This window comes from Pelobates fuscus, chromosome 3 (assembly GCF_036172605.1).
Source record: "Pelobates fuscus isolate aPelFus1 chromosome 3, aPelFus1.pri, whole genome shotgun sequence".
NCBI lineage: Eukaryota > Metazoa > Chordata > Amphibia > Anura > Pelobatidae > Pelobates > Pelobates fuscus.
Genome location: NC_086319.1, coordinates 178,182,883 through 178,206,295, shown reverse-complemented (window position 1 = coordinate 178,206,295; position 23,413 = coordinate 178,182,883). Strand labels below are relative to the sequence as shown.

The 23,413-nt window shown below is 39.5% G+C and overlaps 1 protein-coding gene across 1 annotated transcript; it reads right to left on the bottom strand.

Annotated features, from left to right (window-relative positions):
• Window positions 1-302: 302 nt before the first annotated feature.
• On the bottom strand, window positions 303-23,129 carry ADRA1B (adrenoceptor alpha 1B). Its single transcript, XM_063447779.1, has 2 exons — window positions 21,858-23,129; window positions 303-1,875 (listed from the first exon to the last, which is right to left on the bottom strand). The coding sequence occupies exons 1-2, from the start codon at window positions 22,819-22,821 to the stop codon at window positions 1,316-1,318; spliced, it is 1,524 nt and encodes a 507-aa protein (XP_063303849.1). The 5' UTR covers window positions 22,822-23,129; the 3' UTR covers window positions 303-1,315.
• Window positions 23,130-23,413: the final 284 nt, after the last annotated feature.

Here is a 23,413-nt window from a genome sequence, read left to right as displayed (position 1 = left end):
CACACACTGCATCCACTATACAGACTATACAGACACACACTGCATCCACTATACACACACACTGCATCCACTATACACACACACTGCATCCACTATACAGACTATACAGACACACACTGCATCCACTATATATACACACACGCTACATCCACTATACAGACTATACAGACACACACTGCATCCACTATACACACACACTGCATCCACTATACAGACTATACAGACACACACTGCATCCACTATACACACACGCTGCATCCACTATACAGACACACCCTGCATCCACTATATATGCACACACAAACATTGCATTCACTATAGACACACACTGCACTCACTTTACTTATCCTAATGGGTGGCTTTGAGGGCAAGCCCAGGGGGGCCAGACCTTGAACTGTGTAAGTGGCCCCAAAATTTCTGATAGCGGCCCTGTGAAGGTTTATTCACTGAGCATTAAACTGGAGTGCACTGGCAAATGAATCACAAGATAATTTAGCAACTTGAACTTAATTAGTTGAGTCAGTGCGCTGTAAGGGTTATGGTGCTAACAGAAGTTCCTAAACCGCAGCTTCTGGACCTCTGACTGTAGAGGAGACAATGAGCAGTGCTCAGCAGACCCAGGTAAGAAGTCAAGCCATAATAAAATGTCTTGACTACTTACAATAGGGTGGTGCCACGCACTCCTGGTATCATAACCACTACTACACACTGTGGTTACAGTGTGACTTTAATGGCTGGCTGAGCATCATGGGACAGAAAATAAGTCTGCAGAAATTAGCAATCACCGATTCAGAACATTAACAGGGATTGTTCAAAGCAGTGTAAGCATGAGAAATCTATTTAGTGATTTCCTTAAGTAATTATGTATTAATTACAGATATTCTGAAACAATGACAGAAAGTCTTCAAAGCATTGGATATATCTGTAATGATGACGTGTTTGCAATGTAAGCTTATTATTCACATTGTTAAAATCCCCCATTGATTTATAATGACACTTTAAATGCCTTCAAAACATTTCATGCAGGTAGATACAGCACCTTTCTGCCTTGTCCAAGACACCTGTGTTTCTGATAATTGACCTGGGTTGACCATTCTTATTCGTACATTTTTTTTCTTATTTAGAAATTTTGAAAGGTTTAATATCACCTTTTAAATTCTATATTAAAAATATTTCCCAGATTTTATAATTTAGACCATCAACAATAACAACAACAAAAAAAACAAAAAAACAATCTACATAGTTATAAATCCCAACCATGAATAAAAATACAGGTTTGGCTGCCTTTTGTTTAAACCATTATTTCTCCTGGTATTTATCTGTGGCCTTTATCTGTTGGTATATGTGACATGACATCTGAACTGTTAGTGTCCTGCACATATGTTGTGTCTGAACTATGTTGATTTAATTCAGGAGAAACTGGGAAAGTTAAGGTATTGCAGGTATTGGAACTCTCTTTTTCTGGTTTGGATCCCGGAACCTCCTTGTGAGTTGGGTCTTCTTTAAAATTGCCCAATTTCCAGTCGTGAGGAGTTCTGTTGTCTTTAGTTTGATTTACTTTTCTTTTGAAACTAGGACTTGGTGCATTAGATAAGATGGTCCTCTGGCTCCCATTTATAAAGTGTCTGTTTTCATCCATAGAATCTTTCCTGGAATGGGTGAAGGTACTACTACTCCTTGGCCGGCACTGTGATCTCCTCATCCCAGCATGTCTTCTGCTTCCCCACTGGCATTTCAAAATGCGAATGAAGGCTCTCTTGAATTCCTTGCTGGAGCAGGGATAAATGATGGGGTTGATGCAGCTGTTGAAGTATCCAAGCCAAAATATAACTTTCCTCAGAGTTTCAGGTGGCTCCAGCTGTTTGAAGATTGAAGCTGGAATGAAAGAAAGGAAATGCATCAGATAATGGACTTCACATGATTTAAAGCACCACTCTATATCCATAAAGCTAATTAGCTTACTTGTAAAGAGTATCCAATCTTTATTGCATGTTATGCCAGTCACAGTAAGCCCACAGGGCTCATTATACTATGGGGCTCCTCTGCCTCCTACCCTGGTTCTCCGTGATCACCATGCATGTTCACAAGTGTACAAGCTCTAATGACTGAGAATCAGAGGCTCAGAGAAGCCTATGACTAGCCATGTGTAATCATTTGTAGCTAGACATCTCTCAAGACCGGAAGTGATGACACTTCTGACCTTGATTGAGATGAGTTCCTGATGGCCAACAGCTGTAGACAGAGATATATAAACCAGTACATGTGAGTTTGTATACATATATCCTCGAGAAAGGCAGCAAAACTACTTTAGCTCAACATAGCAGTATGGGTGCATAGATCATGCCTCAGCAGTCTCACTGCTTAATTCTCTGCCGTTTAGGAGTTAAATCACTTTTGTTTCTGTTTATGCAGCCCCAGTCATGCCTCCACTGGCTGTGACACACAGCCTACATTAAAAAAAGGTTTAATTTTCATTTAGATGTTAACGTCCTTTAAAAAACAAGAGGAATAGGCGCTCACTAAATAAACTAAAGGTGGGCAGCAGTGAACCGAGCAGGAATTCCCAATGCCTACTCAGAATAGTGAAACAAACAAGAAAAATAGTGGTAAACCGCGCCCAAACAGTACAAGTAATAATAAAATTGTATACATACAAATAGTCCTATAACAAGGAATGTATGGAACCTTCAATAAAAAATACAAAATAATAATAGTGCAGTATATCAGGCAAGTAAAAGTGGTTAAAACTTTATAAAAGACTAACTCACACTTTGCAGAGCTACTCAGAGCTCTGCCGTATAGCGCCTAGACGGTACAATCCCCGTCTCGGGATGTCAAGTGATGGTGCAGTGCGCGGTCCAATCCTCCACAGTAGTATATGGAAAAAAATCCTATCTCTATTTGTATGTATACAATTTTATTATTACTTGTACTGTTTGGGCGCGGTTTACCACTATTTTTCTTGTTTGTTAACGTCCTTTAGAAGTTTTAATTTCATGCTCTGTAAATGAAACTTTAAGCAATTCTAAATTAAACACACTGTGCAATTAGGGAGTTTAAACATTAGATGCCTCTTTAGTTTAAGTATTCAGGGAGGCTTTGCAAGTCATTCAGGAAGGAGTGGCTAGGGCTATGTAAAATAAGTGATTTAAATCCTAAATAACAGAGAACTGAGCAGTGAGAATGCACTATACACCAAAACTGCTTCAATAAGCTAAAGTTGCTTTGGTGCTTATGGTGTCCCTTTAAAAACCCCTCAATGCTGCAGGGATTGTTTATGTGGCATCTAGCCAGGTTCCTGCTAGCCAGCTCCTGCCACGTTCAAAAAATTAAATAAGTTTAAAAAAAATAAACCCTAGAAGGGCCAATAATACTACATATTACTATAAGGGAGCTTTTAAACCTCCTTATTTCCCATTAGAAAATCAGGGAGAGACTGTTTCCAGCACTTACAATGTGCCTTTGTGAGCTTAAATAAACTAGTGGGGAGAGACAGTACCAGGCCAGCGTCTGCTGTAGTCCAGTCAAGCTCCTATGCCGAGCTGCAGGAACAGCCCCAGCACCTGTAGTGTCTGTATGTGAGGCTGCAGGAAGTAGAATAAATAATTTGCCCTCTGGCCACTAACAGCCTCTCATACAGAAAGTTGCATTGCATACTGGGGATGCACCCTGTATAACCACTCCTGCAGCTCTTAACCCCTATAAGCCCTTTACCATAATCCTATATTTAACTCCTCTTAAAAACTAAACACATCATGTACCATAATATTACATTTAACCCAACATTAGACCTATAAAAAGTAATAACATACAGCTTATGCTAAAAGCTGTTAATCTTCATAATACGTAATACCTTATATAATATAATAACGCTGACATTATCCCCTCTCTAACCTTAAAAAAACCATCCCCCCGCTTTACTACAACTACATCTAACATTGTATGTAACTCTGCATGCATTCATGCATTTATACAGCAGCATAAACTCAATACACTCACAGATTCAAACAAAATACATCGCAAGCAGAGCAGAAATATGTAAGTACATACATTGATACATATGCAGTTGTCAAATATATATATTTTTTAGATTTTTTTAGGCCTGCTATCTCCAGTTAATAAATTAATTATACTTACTTTATCTGCCTTTTTTTGGGTGTTAGGGAATAGTGGGCGCCTTAGAATTTTGTGCCTACAGGGGTCTGATTTACACCAAAACCACTTTATTAAAGTAAAGTAGTTTTGGGGGTTAAAGTGTCCCTTTAATGCTGTGGAGCTCTGTTATACACTCACACAAACAATACAGAGCTCCCAGAACAGAGGGACATTAGGATAGCAAATATGGCCAAAATATGGACTTTACCTCCTTAATATGGACACTTGTGATGTATGCAATATGGTAGAGGCAGTGAATAAAAAAACACATATATTATAGATGCAATTTAAATTTATGTAACAAACAAGAATTTGACGCATTATTACCATTATTTTCCACTTACAATCTTTGCCGCTTTACACTTTGATGATGTTATAGCCTGCGGATACTCAGTGTAAATATAATTAGGAATAAGGTTTCATAGAATTTCTAAACATCTTACACACTGTAATCTGACACAAAAACACACACATGGATGCTGAAAGGCAAGTACATTCTGTACTTTGATGTTTACATTTAAATCCTTTGCAGGATTATAGAAATCTGAAAATGTAAATATAAGTGATCCCTCTTGCACATAAAAGTGGCTAGTGCAGATTTTTTTTTTTTCATATGTTACATACAATGCTCCATCATCTTCAGCAGAGCACCACAGTCTTGATTTTAGATCCATGTCCTGCAGTTCCAGGGTTATAATCTATCCCAAGATACCAGTAGCCAATAAATGCCCAATCTGGTCAGTACAAGTAGCATATATCCTATTTTTGCGTGCACCATTTGTGTTAGCTTTGTAAGCAAATCTGTGATGTTTATAGTTATTCATACGTTAACTTTTTCAGTTGTGGAAGTGAAAGCCACAAACAACACTGTAGGTGTTTGAAATAAAGCACACACATTTGTTAAAGCACATCTGTCATTTTGCAGGTAATGTATTTAAATTAATTATCTTTTGCTCCTCCATATATCTTTGTTTTTATTGTATTGCAATTCAGCTTGGAATTTTATTTATCATAAGAAAAAGTTGTTGTTTTTTCCGATGCGGCTCGTGATCTTTGGCAAATTTTGGAAATGGGAAGGGCTGATAAGCAGGAACTACATTTCCATTTTATCTAGAGCAATTCCATCCAAATGGGAGAACGGCACTAACATTATTTAAAATTGTCTCTGTATACCCTTTCTTGAAGCACAGTGCATTTGCTACATGTTAATTTCAACTTTTTAAACTTGTTTTCCAGATAATCCTTTTTAAATGTCTTAGTTTATAATTGTTATTACCATTGTTGTTAAAGAAGCACTGAAAACATCATAACCACTTCAGGGTGCTGTGGTGCCAGGGTTGCCCTGGCACTGCCCACCTCCATGTAAGTAGACAAACTAATTGACTTTGTACCTGGGTTCCATTTGCCTTTGCCACTTGAGGGTTCCTGGGGCACACCAGGAGCATGCACTGTAGCAGTTATGGACCTTGGAGTATTCCTTTAATTATACCAGTTTCTTAATAAACAAGACTAAACTATCAGGGATCACGGGATAACCAAACAAAATAAATACACAAGAAGGCATGCACTCATGCCAGCTCGTTAATCCACAGGTCTGGCACCGTTGATCAAGATGTATTAATATGATCTAGTGTTCCATATGTCTAGACAAGGTTAGTCAGTCAGTTCTGCAAGTGTTCTAAGTCCTAAAAAAGTTTTGTATTTCTTTTACTGGAATATAATAAATAAAATCAAGTTCAATACCGTAAAACAATTATCATTGTGATCTAGTGGGAGTCATACATTATCCAGTGAATAGTGATTTCCGCAGAAAGAGCATGGAATGGTATCTTGGATGGAACACCCTTGGCTGTGCAGATAAAAAACACTTTGCCTGTTTGGAGTACAGAGTTATAGATTAACTGTCCAAGAACGTCATTTCTAAAAACATTCATGTTGCTGCTTTCAAGTAGGAAATTGTGATGTAGATTGTCATTCCCTGACCAGCCATTGACTCATTGAGATTAGTGATGGACACAATAGTTGTCATGATTTCTAGAGGAAGAAGAGTTCAAAATGATCTCCAAGTCCTCACTATATAAATTTTCTTCAAATCTGTCTTTTATTCTCATTCTTCAATCTTATATAAGACTGTCTAATCAGAGTTCCTGGTGCTCCATGCCATTCATTATCTACATTAAAAATCTAAAGTATCAGTTTCCTACCATTTCCTACCAGTTCCAATTCCAAAATACTGTGTGGACTACTGAGCTAAGAGAACTATTTTACATCTCCATAAATAAAATAACAGGAATCCAAAATGGGGCTAAACTTCAAAGTCTTCGTGGGTTGGAACCCATTTTTTTGGCGCCTATTCCCTTTTACTCTATGGTATTTATAACTTATCTGTATCACCCTTTACTCCTTATGTATCTCTTAATCCCCGTTACCTTTTGTATGCCACTTAATGCCTCTTTTTACTCCTTGTGTGTCTCTTACTACTAGACTTGGGCAGTCTCATTCAGAAGATTTACCAACTAATGAAAAATTTTAGTTTTTCGGTCATTTAGTCAGCATCCGAATGTGAATGGCATAAATTACAGAATTTCTAAATGACTGAATGGTTCACTGACCAGAGGTTGTTCGGTAGCTTTCAGTCATACTGGCCACATTTATACCTCTTGCCATGTTGCGTGTGGGGGCATGACTGCTAAACAACAAGCAGCTGGTGGCTGCCTGCTGTAATAAAAAAAACTAGCAACTGGGCAGCTATTGCTACATGTTGCTGGTATGTTGTCATATACCCATCTGACCCCACAGTGAGGCTAACATTTGTAAAAAAAATTTTTATAAATGAAATAAAGTACCCCACTGTGCCTCCAAACTAGAGCTCATGCAGTTGGCACGTGATTTCCCATGCCGAGCACCACTTGTGATCACTGGGCATGGGAGCCTGAATTAAAAAAGGGAGGTGAACAGATCACATTTAACAGCAAAAAATATGGGGTCATGGACAGAGAGTGGGAGCTACTCACAAAGGGGGGAGCCCTAATGTCCCCACCTTAGTCCCATTGGCAGGAGGTGGGGCTTTAATAATTACATAGGGGTTGGGGAACCTAATATTGATAAGTGGGGACTAGGGGATTCATAGGTCAGGGCTCTAATACTGATAAGGGGGGATCTAACTGTGATGGAGCTTTTGTACTTCGACTGAGTACCTCCGCTAGGTCAGCTTCCTCGCTATTACCAGGGAACTCTAGAGCAGTTCATACCCAGTTAATGTAGCTTGACTGGGATCTCCGATGACCTCTTCCACTTGAACAGGCTGCAGTGATTAGAGCTTAGAGCTTCTCTCCTGTAAGGCAGAAACTATAGCTTTTCCCCCACATGTTACATGTGTCTGAGTGTAGGTAGAAGAAATATTTGATTGTACAGAACACAACTATCTATACAAAACAGTGTTGACTATGCCTGAATGGGGACCTCCATTAAAAGCAATGTACAGTACAATTGTCACTCCCAGCTAAGACAATCAGTTCCCTGCTGTGCCCTACAGGCACCGGGCACAACATGTCTGCCAGAACCCCCTTTCCATGGACCTAGCTGTCCAAATTCTCCTGATTGGAGAATCTGCACCTGAATTACAGTGTTTGAAAGTTTAACCTGGTCATGGCTATTCTCTGATCAGGTAAAAAATTCAAGGCGAACGTTGGCTTAGTCCCGGTCTTAAAAAATAGGTTCCTGGACCTCTGGGGACTGGGGAGGGCAGAGCTCTCAACCCCCAGGTATCTTCCGATGCCTTCTTGACTCCACAACCTCTTCTCCAAATAGCGCTCTATTTGGAGATCAGGGGACCGAGCAAAACCCACTTAAACATTAACCGGAACTCAGTGCAGTCCCGATCCAAGGAACAGTTCCAGAGTTTTTCAGGGTATCTCCCCGTCTGGCGTTGGATGTGTAAACAGATTTGGATGGGAAGCACAGTAAGCCTCCTGGTCCCCCACACCCTTTTCCATAGTGACAATAGCCCAATTTACAGGCTGTTGGGACCATGCCCATACTATTTGGGCAGTAGGCTGGTCTTCAAGCGTCTCCAATAGTCCATGGCACAGGATCTTCTGTCACACTGGTCTACCCCATAAAAGTGGTGGGTGGGAGCTCTAAAAAATATTATTTAACTGGGGTGGACATGTTATTCCCCCCCCCCCCAATTAAGTGGCATGATCCACAACCCCCTTCAGGTGCTGTAGGTCCCCAAACTCCTAGCCATCCCCGTTAAATTAAACATACTTAACCCACTCATAAAACTAATACTTGTAAAAAAAAAATTAAATTATACTTAAAATCTTCTATTTTTCAGTAATATGGAGCAACTATTAAAAGAAAAAAATACAAATCACAAAAAATGCTGTTAAAAAAATCTAATGCAATAAAATTAATCCAACTTCATCCTGCAGTGTCACGGCACATGCTGAGCTTGTATAGCAGGAAAAGCCCTTAAATTGGCTTTCCCATGCTTTGCAAACTTAGTCAGAGTGCTCTGACTGATATTGTATAGCGTGGGAAAAATTCCTATGCTATGCAATAGCAATCCAAGCTTTCTAATATGGGGGTCACAGTGACACTCGTAGGATTTATTTATTTTTTCCGGTTGGCTAGCAAGCACTGGCCAGGTGCCACATTGTTAACGCTTGTGCTACTGAGGTTTCATATGACTATTTGCCCTCTGGCTGCTAGCGCTCACAGGGCCAGATTAAGAGCCCAGTGGGCCTGGTGCTGACAATTATGATAGGCCTAATTACAAAATGTTATTGACCAAAAACACTAAAACAGTCCTACCTCCTAAGTGTCATGTATCTGATGGAGATGGTGCTGGAGGGGAACTCATAGGATGCAGCTATGAGAAAACACATACCCACGCTTTCATCTTTCAAGTAAACCCATACCCCCTAACAGCAGTGTCCAGTAAAGCAGGAAGTCTATGGACGGGGCAAACGGGTGGGCAACTGACACAAATCACATAACCAGAACTGCCGAAAGGAGCGAACATACACAAAAAGGGGGCATGTCTGTGTCCCCATGTCTCCCAGTCCCTTAGTGTCTGTGTCCCCATATCTCCCAGTGTCCTTATGTCACTAGGACACTAGGGGATATTGAGAGAAATTGGGACACTGAGAGACCTGGGGACACTGAGACTCTTTATGAAACTGGGAGACATGGGGACACTGGGTGACTTTAAGACACGAGAGGACACTGGGAGACATGGGGCACTGAGACACTGTGATAGATAGGGGACACTGATATATAGGGGACACTGGAGACTTGATAAAGACCTGGGTACAGGTCAAAATGTTGCAGTGTCCAATAAACCTGCTTAAATCTATCACAGTGAGTGCCTGAGATTTTTTTCCTTTATACTAGGGGACACTGAGACACTTGGGGGCACTGTGAGACATGGGGACACTGGGAGATTAGGGGACACTGAGGCACTAAGGACACTGAGACACATCAGGGACACTGGGAGACATGGGGCACTGAGACACTGATACACAGGGGACACTGTGATACATAGGGCACACTGGAGACTTGATAAAGAACTGGGTACAGGTTGAAACGTTGCGGTGTCCAATAAACCTGCTTAAATCTATCACAGCGTAATAATAACTACCTATTTCCAGAGCTAGAAGACTCTGAATGTTGGTGTTAGCTGGAAAGGAACACAAGATGAGGAAATGTATGCTCTTTGATAGAACGCTGCACACCACTTATATTAATGGTCAGTATCAAATCCAAAGCCAACTGGCTATTCCTCTACCTACTCAGAAAAATAGATGATATATACAGAAATAGATAAAGGATATAAATTCCTCCAATTGTCCTAATCTGTGACTTTATTGAGTGAGGTCTCTATCAGGAGTTGTATTTTCTTATATCACACTGAGTAGTTGTCTAGGATACAGGGAGCAGATGGCTGATGTCATTGATTCTACAATATCGTAATATAGAACTAGTAGAAGGTTGTTTGTAATTACAAATTGTTGCGATCTCTCTTCTCCTAATTTTGGTTAATTCAATTCAATATAGGAGACAGTTTGAGTGAAGAAACTGAGAGCTGTCAGGTTAGGGCTTCTGTATTATCACAGTGTTGCAATATTGTTGCAAAACGGAGAGAGCATAAAGAGGATACTAATTAGTTACAGTTGCTTTAACCCTCAGTTGTATGTGGTTGGTAACTTGTTTTAGATTGCAGCCCCTATATACTGCTCATATCTAATGCCTGTCTTGAATAAACTTGAAGAAATAAAAAATAAGTGAAAAATCTCTCTGTGAACTAGAAATTATTGAGTAATTATTAACTCATAAGGTATTCACAGGCAGAATAGAGACAGGAGTAGAAATATAACAGCTTCTCTCTGTTGATTGCTCACTGGACTTAAATCTATCACAGTAAGTGCCTGAGATTTTTTCTTATACTAGGTGACACCATGTCTCTCAGTGCCCCCTAGTATTTGTATCCCCATGTCTCCCAGTGTCCCTTAGAGTCTGTGACCCATGTCTCCCAGTGACCCGATGTCACTAGGACACTAGGGGACACTAAGAGACATTGGGACACTGTGAGACATGGGGACACTGAGACACTGGGAGAGACATGGGGACATGGAGAGACATGGGGACACGGAGAGACTAGGGGACACTGAGAGACTAGGGGACACTGAGAGACTAGGGACACTGAGAGACACCAGGGACACATGGGGACACAGAGACATGGGGACACTGAGAGACATCAGGGACACTGGGAGACATGGGGACACTGGCTGGGAGACTAGGGGCCACTGGGAGACATGGGGCCACTGTGCCCCTAGTGTCTCAGGGTCCCCATGTCCCCCAGTGTCCCTATGTCTCCCAGTGTCCCAATGTCTCAGTGTCCCCAAGTCTCTCATCGTCCCCATGTCTCGCAGGCTCGTAGCTGCTGTCTGGACTCTCTGTGCAGAGCTGCTCCCCCACGGATCAGTGAGTAGAGAGAGGCAGATGTTGTAACATCTTATCCCTGCCTGTCTCCACATAAATAGCGACCCCTACTGGCCGGCGCTGGTACTGCAGAATAATCTCTGTTTAAACTGAGATAGACATTTGTATTGCCGGCATTACTGCAATACCGGCACCGGCTAGGCAGCCTCAAATACCTGAGATATACTTTTGAGAAATACTTGGCAACCATATGAAATACATGAGAAATACCTGGAAACCCTAAGAGTAGTGTGTGTAAAAAAATCAATGGGCCTATTCCATGGGCCTGGGCCTGGAGCTGCAGCTCCATCATCCCCTATGTTAATCCGGCCCTGAGCGCTCCCAGTTGTCCATAGAGAGTAAGAGTTGGCTGAAATTCGGTGATTACAGTTTTTCAGAATTTTGAATGACCCGGAAAGACAAAACAACAAATATTTTGTCTGTGCGTATGTCTATTTACCTTTTGTGTGCACCTTACCATTGTGGGCCTCTTAAAGCGACACTGAATTCCCAAAGTCCCCCAATAGTGACATCACTGGAATGCAGCCATCTTAATCTGACAGGGCCCTCTTCAGCGCTGACATCCCTGCACTATTCTCGCTCATGCGCAAGGGTACAGCATTGAGGTCTATGGAGGATCCTGCGAGACCTTGGATCCTCCATAGACACAGCCAATTCTCTACAGCTGTTACTGGTGCTGTCAGGATTGACTCTTAGACTCTGCCCTGAGGCCCTACTTTGTCTCCTTTTATCAGTGAAATTTCAACACAGTCAAAATGAGTTTTTCATAAAGATTCCATGTTTATGAATTAAAATTTTTTGGGGAGATGACAGTATTGTTTTAACCCCCTTCTGTAGGGGGATGCAAAAAAGAGGAAGTAAAGGAGCAGAAGGCAGAAGAAGCTGCCATGCTCATTTGTATGAGTATGCAGTGTATGTGTGATGTAGTGCGTGTGAATATACAAGCTGTGTTGTGTATGTGTGTGTTTGGGCACACAGGGGCTATAGTATATACGTAGGGGCTGTAGTTTGTATGTACAGGGGCACATTTTAGAGTGGCCTTTTATTGTGGCCAGCCTAAGGCACACCTTTGCAATAATCATGCTGTCTAATCAGCATCTTCATATGCCACACCTGTGAGGTGGATGGATTATCTCAGAAAATGAGAAGTGCTCAGTAACAAAGATTTAGAGAGATCTGTGAACAAAATTTGAGTGAAATAGGCCTTTTGTGTACATAGAAAAAGTCTTAGATCTTTGAGTTCAGCTCATGAAAAATTGGGGCAAAAACAAAAGTGTTGCGTTTATAATTGTGTTCAGTGTATTCAGTGTAACATTACACTAGAATAATCAACCCATTCAACAGTCTTACCAGCATATGTGTATAGTTGAATACAAAGTTAGATGCAGAACAAAGAAACCTTATTTAGTACATTCTGTATTCGTCAACAAAATACAATTGCAGGATTGTAACTTACTGTAACATTGTAAAAATTCTACAACATCATAAGAGATAATGAATCAAAGATTCAGCATTTATTGAGGGAGTTTTAAATACTCTAACTTGCAGTATTACAGCCTAAATGGAATATATCTATATATATCATGGACCCCATAAGCACTGACATCACATGAGTGCAGGATATGTGCTGATTAGAAAAACATTACTAGAAATAAAAGATTAGAAATGAAAAAAGAGGAACCCTTTCAGTTTTGAATTCAACGTAAAATACTGGAAGCATTGCAATAAAATATAACCAGTAATTAGCATGTTTTCCATGGAACATCCAGTCTTCTGCAGGAGAAGAAGTTGGAAGTCTGTAGAATAAAGCACAGCCTATGAATGACCATGTTCATAGACTGATAGTGCTCAGCTGATGGTCTAAGACTCTAAGCTAATGATGGTGGTCATGCATGACCATGTTTTGCTACATAGAGCAATCTAGATTTTCATTGAGGAAGAAACTGGAAGGAGAAGATGAGGTTGTGAGTCAGGTACTACCATAGAACTAGTGGCCAAGCATACCATGCAATTTAACCTTAAAAAGAAAATATAGCTTAATTATACCTTAAACCGTGGGTAGTGATAAATAATTGCACGTTAAGGGGAGACAAAACTCCACTCTCCTAGAACTAATGGAGACTCTGGGCAAGGAAATTCCAATCCTGACCAAGATGCTACAAGAACATTTCCAAAACAGGCACTCATCGTGGAAAGGAAAAAAACTCTTCACCAAACAAAAACCAATATGGGGGAACCATAAGGAGATCCTAGCACGTTTCAGACCCTTAAATCCTTAATCATAGGAATCACGATTCAAAAATGATTCCAGTTTCCAATTTTTCCAATATCTATTCAACATTTATTGCTGTGCATTATATGCATATCTTAAATAAATACTCCAAGCACCATTGCCACTAAAACTCACTGTAGTTGTTATTGTTCCAGAAGTGTTGGCACCCTCCCAGTGTAATTTGTCAAACCATTTTAGAACAGTTTGAAAAATTACCAAGGTCTGACTGGGTGACACAGCTCCAACCCCTGCTATAAAACAAAGTGATGAGGTGAATAATATCTCACGAATAAAAATGAGATTTGGGAATGGTCAGGAATACAATATATATGGAGAGGATAGAAAGCAGTGGGAGAATATAAAGAGAGAGACAGAAAGTGGCAGAAGATTGGGTGGTAAATTTGGAGAGAGGGACAGATGTTGGTGGGGGGCAATATTGGAGTCAGAGGCATAAAATGGAGTGGAAGATTTCACTCCATTAAAAACAAATTTGAAGCTCTTGTCTACTATCTATAAATTCTCTATAGGAAAGTATTGATTCATTGCTTTCCTATGGGGAAGCTTTAATGTGAGCACTGGTATGTCTGTTTTATATTATGTGATATTTTAAAGTTAGGATCAGATTTTAATGCAAGTGTTAAGGTAGAATAAGAGTTAATGTTTAGTGTTTAGAATTCTACTCTTAGGCCATAACCAGCGCCATGGTAATGAAACCCAAAACATCATATACAGTCTTTGATTTGTTTCTGGTTATTGATCATTTTGGATCACAATCAATGCTTTTGTTTAAAACAGTGCTCCATTGCTAAGGGTGCCCACAGAAGTGGTTTCTCTCAGGTACCAGTCCACGTCCTCCCTAGAATTGCTCAGCAAATGCAGAAGCATTTGCTTGTGTAGCAGTGACACACGTAGTGCTCAAAATCATACATTCATGTTTGAAGCATTAATCGTAATGGGTAACCAGTAATCTAATGATGCTCTCAGCCTGCTGCTTATCATTTGCTGTGCTGTGCAGGAGAGGTAGCCCAACCACCTGCTATAGAAGACTTCACCTCAGTGTTAAACCATTAAAAAAAACATAAAAAGGCTTTGTGTGGAACTCAGTGTACCAAAAACCACTTCATTGAGCTAAAGTGGTAATGGAATAGTTTTGGTGCCTGGCATGTTCCTTCAACAAATGCGATTTAATTTCTTGCATCAAAGATGAAAGACAAATAGATTGGTTCTAGGAATCCTGCCAATTATGGTAGTATTACAAATATGTTGCAGTCTTGTCACTCTGCTAAAGCCATTGAGTTGTTCTTTGCAGTAGATATAACTTTTTTTTTTGTTTTTTTTTTGTTAATAGTCTTTCTAGTTTTCAAAGTTTGTTTTCTTCACGTTTTGAGGATCCTTGCTTCATTGTTAGGAATGTGTGGATACATTGAACAATGGTGTTGGAACTTTCACGGTTCTTTTTTTTATCCATGCACAATGAGTTTAACAATACCATGAGTAAGAACGTCAAGTTCCCTGGCATTAAAAAGCGACCAAAACTACTATCCCATACAAGGGAATGCCCAGTTCGCTAGCTTTACAAACTCCTCCATGCCCATTCCAAATGTACAATTGTACAGAATGCCCAATTCTCCAACAAGGCAATTTTATTCAATGCACAATTTATTATGCCCAGTCTCTTGTCATGACGATTATTGGAATTATACGAGAAATTAGAGTAAACGTAGTGGGTGGGCTCTAATACCAGCGAACTAGACATTTCTCAGTTTGAAAAGCATTAGGGAAATGTATGTTGTTTATGCCATGGAAATGTTTCACTTGGTATTGGAGAGCGGCTGAGGTTTCTTCATTGTGAATAGAGGGGGGTGGGGGGTTATTGAACCCCTTGAATTATAATATAATTCCCACTTTGGCATTGGATGAGGGGAAGAGACAACCATTCAGCAGTTACTTGCCTAACATAGAAGATGAGTACTTAAATATTTAATTAATTGAAATCCCCCTATCCCACCCTACAGTCCATCAATAATCCTTGCACTACCACTTAGGGTTCACGGAACAGGAGGGACCCTACTGCTAAGAGGCAGTCCAGCTATTTTTGTATTGGTTATTATATATATGCCTGCTCAATGCACAATCCTTAACAAAAAAACAGACTAAGATAAACTTTACAATATGCTTCCAAATGTGTTTGTTCGATGAGTCGGCAACAATCGATCATGTCTCTTCTTTGATTTGCCACAAACTAGATAGACACATTAGTGAGAGCAAGGCAATCTCTCTTCTGCTTCTACAACTGAATCCAAAAGTGATTTACATTAAGAAGGAAATTAAATTAATACGGTTTTGTCTAGGGTTATTTTTTTTTACACAAACAAGCACATTGTTAATTGAGTACATTACCTCCATTGTCTGTGTTTAATTATTGCTGTGAGCAAAAGAGAGCTCCAATTATACCAAGTTAATCTGTATAACTATACTTATATTTGGCACAGATGAAATGCTACAATCATTTAATGCTAAACCTAGTGGAGTTTCCAATGATAGTGCTCTCAAGCTTGCCCCATGGGAGCCATCAACATAACAGTCCTGCTTTAGCACAGGTGACATGTTATTTTTATTGAGATTCCCAAGAGCTGTAGGTGGGAATGTGTAACCAGGGGACAATATGAATATGGTTATTCATGTTATATGATAAGAAAATGATTACATACAAATGGGCACTTGAGTTACTGTGGATCAGGGTGGAAGGGATACCAGCGAAAATACATAAAGTCAGGGAAATAAATCTCTGTGTGCCACCAGGTTCTAACTGAGATGTCACCCATACTATGTCCCCAGATGACTGTATCGAAGTAAAAAAACAAAAGAACCAAGCCACCAACTCAATAATCCTCGTACACATAAAATAAAAGTGTAAATTAACTGATTTGTCAGACAGTAAGCATGACGTCAGTGTCATTAAAAAACCAAAATGACTAAATGTGTGTAGGGACTTTTCACTGTATGCATATCTGTAGGTTTGTGTATCGATATTTGTGAGTATGTATGCCCTACAATGCACCTTCTGAGTTTGCAACAGCCCGGGACATGCAGTTGCCAGGTGACCGGCAGGAGGGGAACACACAGCACAGCGCTCCCTTCCTGCTGGTCACTGCGTGTAGCATGGCCGAGTGGCCCACGTTATGACAGGAAGTGTTCACTGAGAGAGTGGGTACTGCAGTCTGCTCGCCCATGCTACATGGAGGTGAGAGGGATAAGAAAGAGACATATGGAGGGGGTGCGGGGGAGACACATGGAGAGACTAGGAGAGAAAAAGAGACATATGTAGGGGCTGGGGGGAGGAAAGGAGACACATGGAGAGACTGGTGGGGAGAAAAGGAGACACGGGGGGCTGGGGGAGGAAAAGAAACACATGAAGGGAGCTGGGGGGAAAAGGGGAGTCACCTGGAGAAGTTGGGGTGGTTGAAGGAGACACATAGAGGAGCTGGATGGTAAGGAGACACATGGAGGGACTGGGGGAGAAAAGGAGACACAGTGAGGGGCTGGAGGAGGAAAGAAGACGCATAGAGGGGCTGGGGAAGGAAAGGAGACACATGAATGGATAAGATACATGGAGTATTTGAAAGGGGGAGAATGAGACACATGGTGGAGCTGGGGGGTGAGACACATGGAGGAACTGGGGGGAGACTGTGACACATGGAGGATCTAGGGAAGAATGAGGAAGAGGCTGGAATTGAGGGGGGATGAGACACTTGGATGAGCTGCGGGGGAATGAGACATAAAGGAGCTGGAGGGGGGGGGGATGAGACATGGAGGGGCTGAAGGGATTACACATGTGGGGAGTGGAGGGTGAGACACATGAAGGAGCCAGGGGGGAATAAGACACATGGAGGTCCTCAGGGCAATTTTTGCACCAAGGCCCAGTGGTTTCTAGTTATGCCTCTGGGCATGAGGTCTGGCTGAGCATCTTAGGAGAAGACTAGACACTACCAGCAGCTGGCATTCAAAAGCTCATTTTGCAAAATGAAAGTGATTGGTTGTTAGATAAACTAATATAACGTAATATGCATGCAAATTGTACTTAAAAATAGTGATAGCATGGAATGGATTCCCATAAGAGAAGGCTGATAGTTATATAATATAAAATATATGGACTTAACCTAAATAAAATAAAATGTGCTTGAGAAATAATACGTTTTTCTTTTTTCAAAAATGTCAGATCCCAGTATGTGGTTGCAATATTTTCATGACAACCGTTAAAAAGTTATTAATTTCATGTTTCTCAATCAATGGCTGCCATGAATTGTTTATCTACAGGTTATTAACCCCTTAAGGACTGAGCCAAATGTACATGTTGTGATCAAAACAAAATGTAAACAAAACCTGGAATTTGACTATATGTCTGTTTAACCGTAATTCACCTCTTTCATATTAAGTGCACCCACACTTATTATATATCATTTTTTTAAGGAGAAATATGGCTTTAATTTAACATCAAATATTTAGCTATAGAACATAATTTAATATGAATAAAATATATAAAAAAAGAGAAATTAAGAAATTTTGTTATTTTTTTAGTTCTACGTGACATTTTAACTGTGAATGTCATAATACTGTTTGCTTTTACTGCAATAAAATACACATATTTGTATTCAGCGATGTATCACATCTAAAACAGTACAGGTTTTATGGTGTTTTGGGAAGTTACAGGGTCAAATATAGCTACTGTTTTCATTTTTTTCACATATATTTATGTAATATAAACACTGGCCAAAGTTAGTGTTAATATTTGTTTTTGTGTGAAAAATGCAAAAAAATTATTTGAACGCCAATTTTGGCCAGTGTTTGTGACTAAGTGGCTTCTAAAAAAAGACTGGACATACCCCATTTGCAATACCTTGGGTTGTCTACTATTGCAAATGGTATGCCATCATGGAGTTAATTTTCATTCCTGGGCTACCATACAGTCTCAAAGGCAACGTAACCAATGTGAAAAAACTGAAATGCAAGCCTTATATTTGACTCTGTAACTTTTGAAAACATCAAAAAACCTGTACATGAGGGGTACTGTTGTACTCGGGCGACTTCGCTGAACACAAATATTAGTGTTTCAAAACAGTAAAACGTATCACAATAATTATATTGTCAGTGTAAGTGCCATTTGTGTGTGAGAAATGCAAAAAAAATTCACTTTCACTGACGATATCATCGTTGTAATACATTTTACTGTTTTGAAACACTAATTTTTGTGTTCATTGAAGTCTTCTGAGTAAAATTGAACCCCCCTCATGTACAGGTTTTATGGTGTCTTGGAAAGTTACAGGGTTGAATATAGTGCTAGCAAATTAAATTCCATGGACTTTTGGCCTGGGTTGTCAGGCAGGTCTCGCAAATTGTAATTAATAAAAATGACCTAATTATGTAAAAATATTACATAAATATATACGTAGAATTATTATATATATACATATATATAATTATTTTTATTTATATGTAGGTATATATAGTGATATATATGTATATACTTATGTATATATATATATATATATTATTTCGTTCTATGTGTATTTTGATATCAATATATATATATTAACATCAAAATACAGTCAGAACGAAATTACACATATATATTTTATTAATTTTTTTTATTATTTTACATTTTTTATTTTTTAACGTATTTACATATATATTTATATTTAATCAATATCATTCTATGTGTATTTTGATATTAATATATATATATATACATATATATAAATATATATATATATATATGTATATATATATATATATTAATATATATATTAAAATACATATATATATTAAAATACACTTAGACAGTGTTTGTGTATGTATGTGTATATATATACTTAGATCATATATATAATATATATATATATGATTTAAGTATATATGGTTTTATTTTAAACGGTGTTTTACCTTTTTTTACTTGTTACAGGCAGCAGGGGGACTACCTGTCATTCCAGGCACTCCCCCTGCTGGCACTGCTATGGACAGCTATTCCGTCCATGTGATCGTGAGATCCTCGCAAGGACCTCGCGACCGCATAGCCCAGGTGGGCAGTAACGGCAGCAGGGGGACTCCCTGGGATGACAGGTAAGTCCCCCCCACCACGATTGCCGGCGTGGGATCGCTGGTGGGCAGGTAAGTACATAGGACGGCAGGGACGTGCTATGCTGCCCGCCGGCATTTAGAGCCAGGTCCCCAAGGACGGCATAGCCTGCCTGTCGTCCTTAAGGGTTTAAGGAACAACCCATGGGGCCTATTCACTGAACAGCTAAACAAAGAGCTATGGTATCCTTACAGCTGTCTTACACAGAGAGCTGGGACAATTCTCCAATTGAGCTGTAAGAGATAGTGTTTCAACAGTCTATTGTGGCCTCAGTGGTACTGGCAATGAGCATAACTCACTGTTTAGTGAATAAAGCCCAATCTCGGTAAATATCGTTTGCTATGTACGTGGTTCCCCAAAATATCTTAATTATTAATTTTTTCATTTCCTTATTGAATGATGAACTAAAAAATAAAATACATGTAAATGTTGCATAAACTCTGCCATTTATTTTAAGTGTCTTAATATTTTTTTGTCTGAATCTCAGATTTGTTTCATCCATTTGCAGTTTCTCAATATGCACGGAGCCATTTAATATAATTTTTCTTTGTCTGCTTGCGTTTTTCTAATATACTTTAGAAATATCTAGAAGAATGTTATGCAAATGTTCCAAACAAATGGATTTATTCACTAAACACTGACAGGGTTATTCTCGAAACTGAGATTTTTTTTTTCAAATGTAATGTCAGAATAAGTGAAATTGAAAGTTCTCTAATTCAGCCATGCTTAAAGTTTGGCTACTTTGGTCTTAAAAGTGTAATTCACTTTGAATTCACATTTTAGTTAATAACCCTGTGTGAACAAAGATTTTGCCTAATAACTGAGCTGTGACTAGAGTCGAGTCGTTATTTATTTGCTTTTCTTCTATTTCCAACAGGTTTTTTTCCCTCAAAAGTGAGAATTCAATAAGACTTCCAATTGCATTTTAAATTTAAGGCCAAAGTAGTCAAAGTGGAACCATAGGCGAGTTAAAGAATATTTAAGCTATTTTGACCTTACATTGAAAATTCATTACATTACATCTGAAATTCACCTGGAAGTCACTTCAAATTCTCTGTTTAGTAAGTAACCTTGCAAGCCAGCACTTTTTGTTTACTTTCACCTTTGTAATTCGGTTTTCAATTCATTACTTCAATGCTTCAATGGCTAGGTATCTGCTTAAGGACAGGGCTCTCCCTACCTCTTGTATTTGTCTGTGTATATTTTACGTCCTCCACTAATTGTACAGCGCTGCGGAATCTGTTGGTGCTTTATAAATACCATAAATAAATAAACAAATAAATTACAATCCCGTGTTAAGTGAATGAATCTAGAGAGCCCATTAACTGCGCAGAGTATTGCTGATGTTAAGATTGCCGGTAAGCAGTGGGGTCTATGTACAAAGAGTAAATCTGCGCAGAGTTATAACATCAGGCGGGACATTCCATGGGTTCCCATGGTGACTGCACCTCTTTTAGAACTTTGCTCCAGAATTGTTCTTTATACATAACCCCTGATCTGATCTGCCTAAACTCTTTTACTTAAATGTGAAAAGTTCTGTCATTGAACTCATTTTATACTTTTTATGGCACGTAGATGAAAGCATATGTTTTAAAACTCTTTGCATATTTGATGTGGAAGGATATAGTGTACCTGAACTGCAATTCCTATTGCTCCTTCATTTCCATTACTAAGTTTCACTAGCCATTTCATAAGGTGAGAGCGTGGCAAATCAATTTCACCATAGCCACAATCATTTTCTTTGGGGAGAATCAGAAGATCAAACACAGAGACTGTATATACACCTACATATTAAAATATTTAAATAATCCTTCAAACTAAGAAGGCAATACCTGGGGTATAATAATACATGCAATCCACTTAATTCATATTTTTTTATTTTTATTATAATTAATAATAATAATAAAAAAAAGAAAAATTGTAAAAATAACTATGGTTGAAGAGAACTCATCGTAAGAAAGTGGAAGCATTACCCCTGTAGAACTAAAAACGTATCATGGATATCATAAAAATGGTTTGGATAACTGTTCTTCTTAATGGGTTAAGTAATTATGCTTTTGAGATAAAAGACGAGGACATAAGGACATTGATCAATTCTCCGATCTGTGACCTTGTCAATGGTCAATACATTATATAGGTTTAACCTTTCTCGTGGCAGATGTTTCATCTCTGACCTCCTCACTATTATTAACAAGATTGACACAGATAATAAGGCAATCCCAAGGTACAAGAAACAAAAGACAAACAACCAAAGAAAGAAAACATTGAATCAACGCTTTCTTTACTTACCTAGTGGGAGAGCTGTGAAGAATGGTAGCCAGCACAAGATGAACATGCCAACCACAATGCCCAGAGTCTTGGCTGCCTTCTTCTCTCTGGAGAATTTAAGCAGTTTAAGAGATAAGGAGCTGCGAGGCTGGTGGTTCTTGGCTTTGCTGCTATTGTGGGAGTCCTCCTGCATGTTCTTACAGTGGATCCTGAGGGTCAGCTCTTTGGAATCCATCCTTTCTTTCATCACACCAGCTTCCAGGTTCTTGGTTATTCTCTTGGCTACCACGTAGACCCTGCAGTACATCACCAAGATGACTATCAGTGGGATGTAGAAGGAACCCAAGGAGGAAAAGATGGCATAGAACATCTCAGTGGTGATATCACAAACACCTTCATCACTGGGGGCTTGCTGTTTCCAACCCAACAAGGGCCCAATGGAGATAACAGTGGACAAAATCCAGACACACAGAAGGGCCAAGATGGTTCTTTTTCTGGTCACTATGGTGGGGTACCGAAGGGAGTATCTAACTCCAATATACCTATCTATAGAGATAGCACACAGACTGAAAATTGAAGCTGTGCAGCAGAGGACATCCATGGCAGCCCATATGTCACAAAATATTCTCCCAAATACCCAGAAGTCTGCTATCTCCAAAGTAGCAGAGAAAGGTAGGACAGTGGTGCTCAATAACAAGTCTGCAATGGCCAGGTTCACGACCAGGTAATTGGTGGGAATTCTCAGCTGTCTGTTTGTCACCACTGAGATTATAACCATGATATTGCCCACTATGGCAGCGCATATAAAGGCACCAAGGGTGAATCCAACGAGCATGGCTCTGGTGAAATTTATTGGAGTGGTTCCATTAATGGCAGTCTGATTATCCATCACCAGTGTCTCATTGTCCATCAAAATGGAAAGTGATGGAGCCAGAGTTGAGTTGTTCTCACCAAGCAGTGAAGGCATTGTAAAATGATCATCCATGGTGCACTTCTGGGATAGCTGGGCTAGATTAATCCAATTTCAAAGAGAGCACAAGAAGACCATTTCCATCATAGTGCAATTCAGCAATGTCATGAGAATTGAGTGTTAAAAAAGAATTCCACATGCCCAGGTTTGCTCCAGTTTTTGTTTTCTGCCTTGAGATCCTTATAAAGACTGCTGGATGGAAGTTCTGGAGTTCTGAGCTATTGCTGTTGATGATGGTTTCACACTTGCCCTTTCTCCATGGATGGCCGGACTCTGCTGGCTGGGAGAAGTGCTGCTGCTGGACTGATAAGAAGACATGCTGCTCATCTCAACGCTCCAGTGATCTTAAGAAGAATTGCATTAACCAGCTGCATCTGTTTTCCTTAAGTGACATCACAGCTTAGTGACACGTTTTTTTATGCTTTTCTGAAATAAACACTAGAGGGCGCAAGAAGTTAACCAAACTGTCTTCAGAACGTATAAGGCAGCAGTTTAATTACTTTCTTCCGTTGCCTAGGGGCCCTATAATAGTTACAAAATAAAAATACTGTGGCCACCTTGGTAATTAGGTGGTTAATTAAATAATCTTGTTTCAGAGCCAAGACTT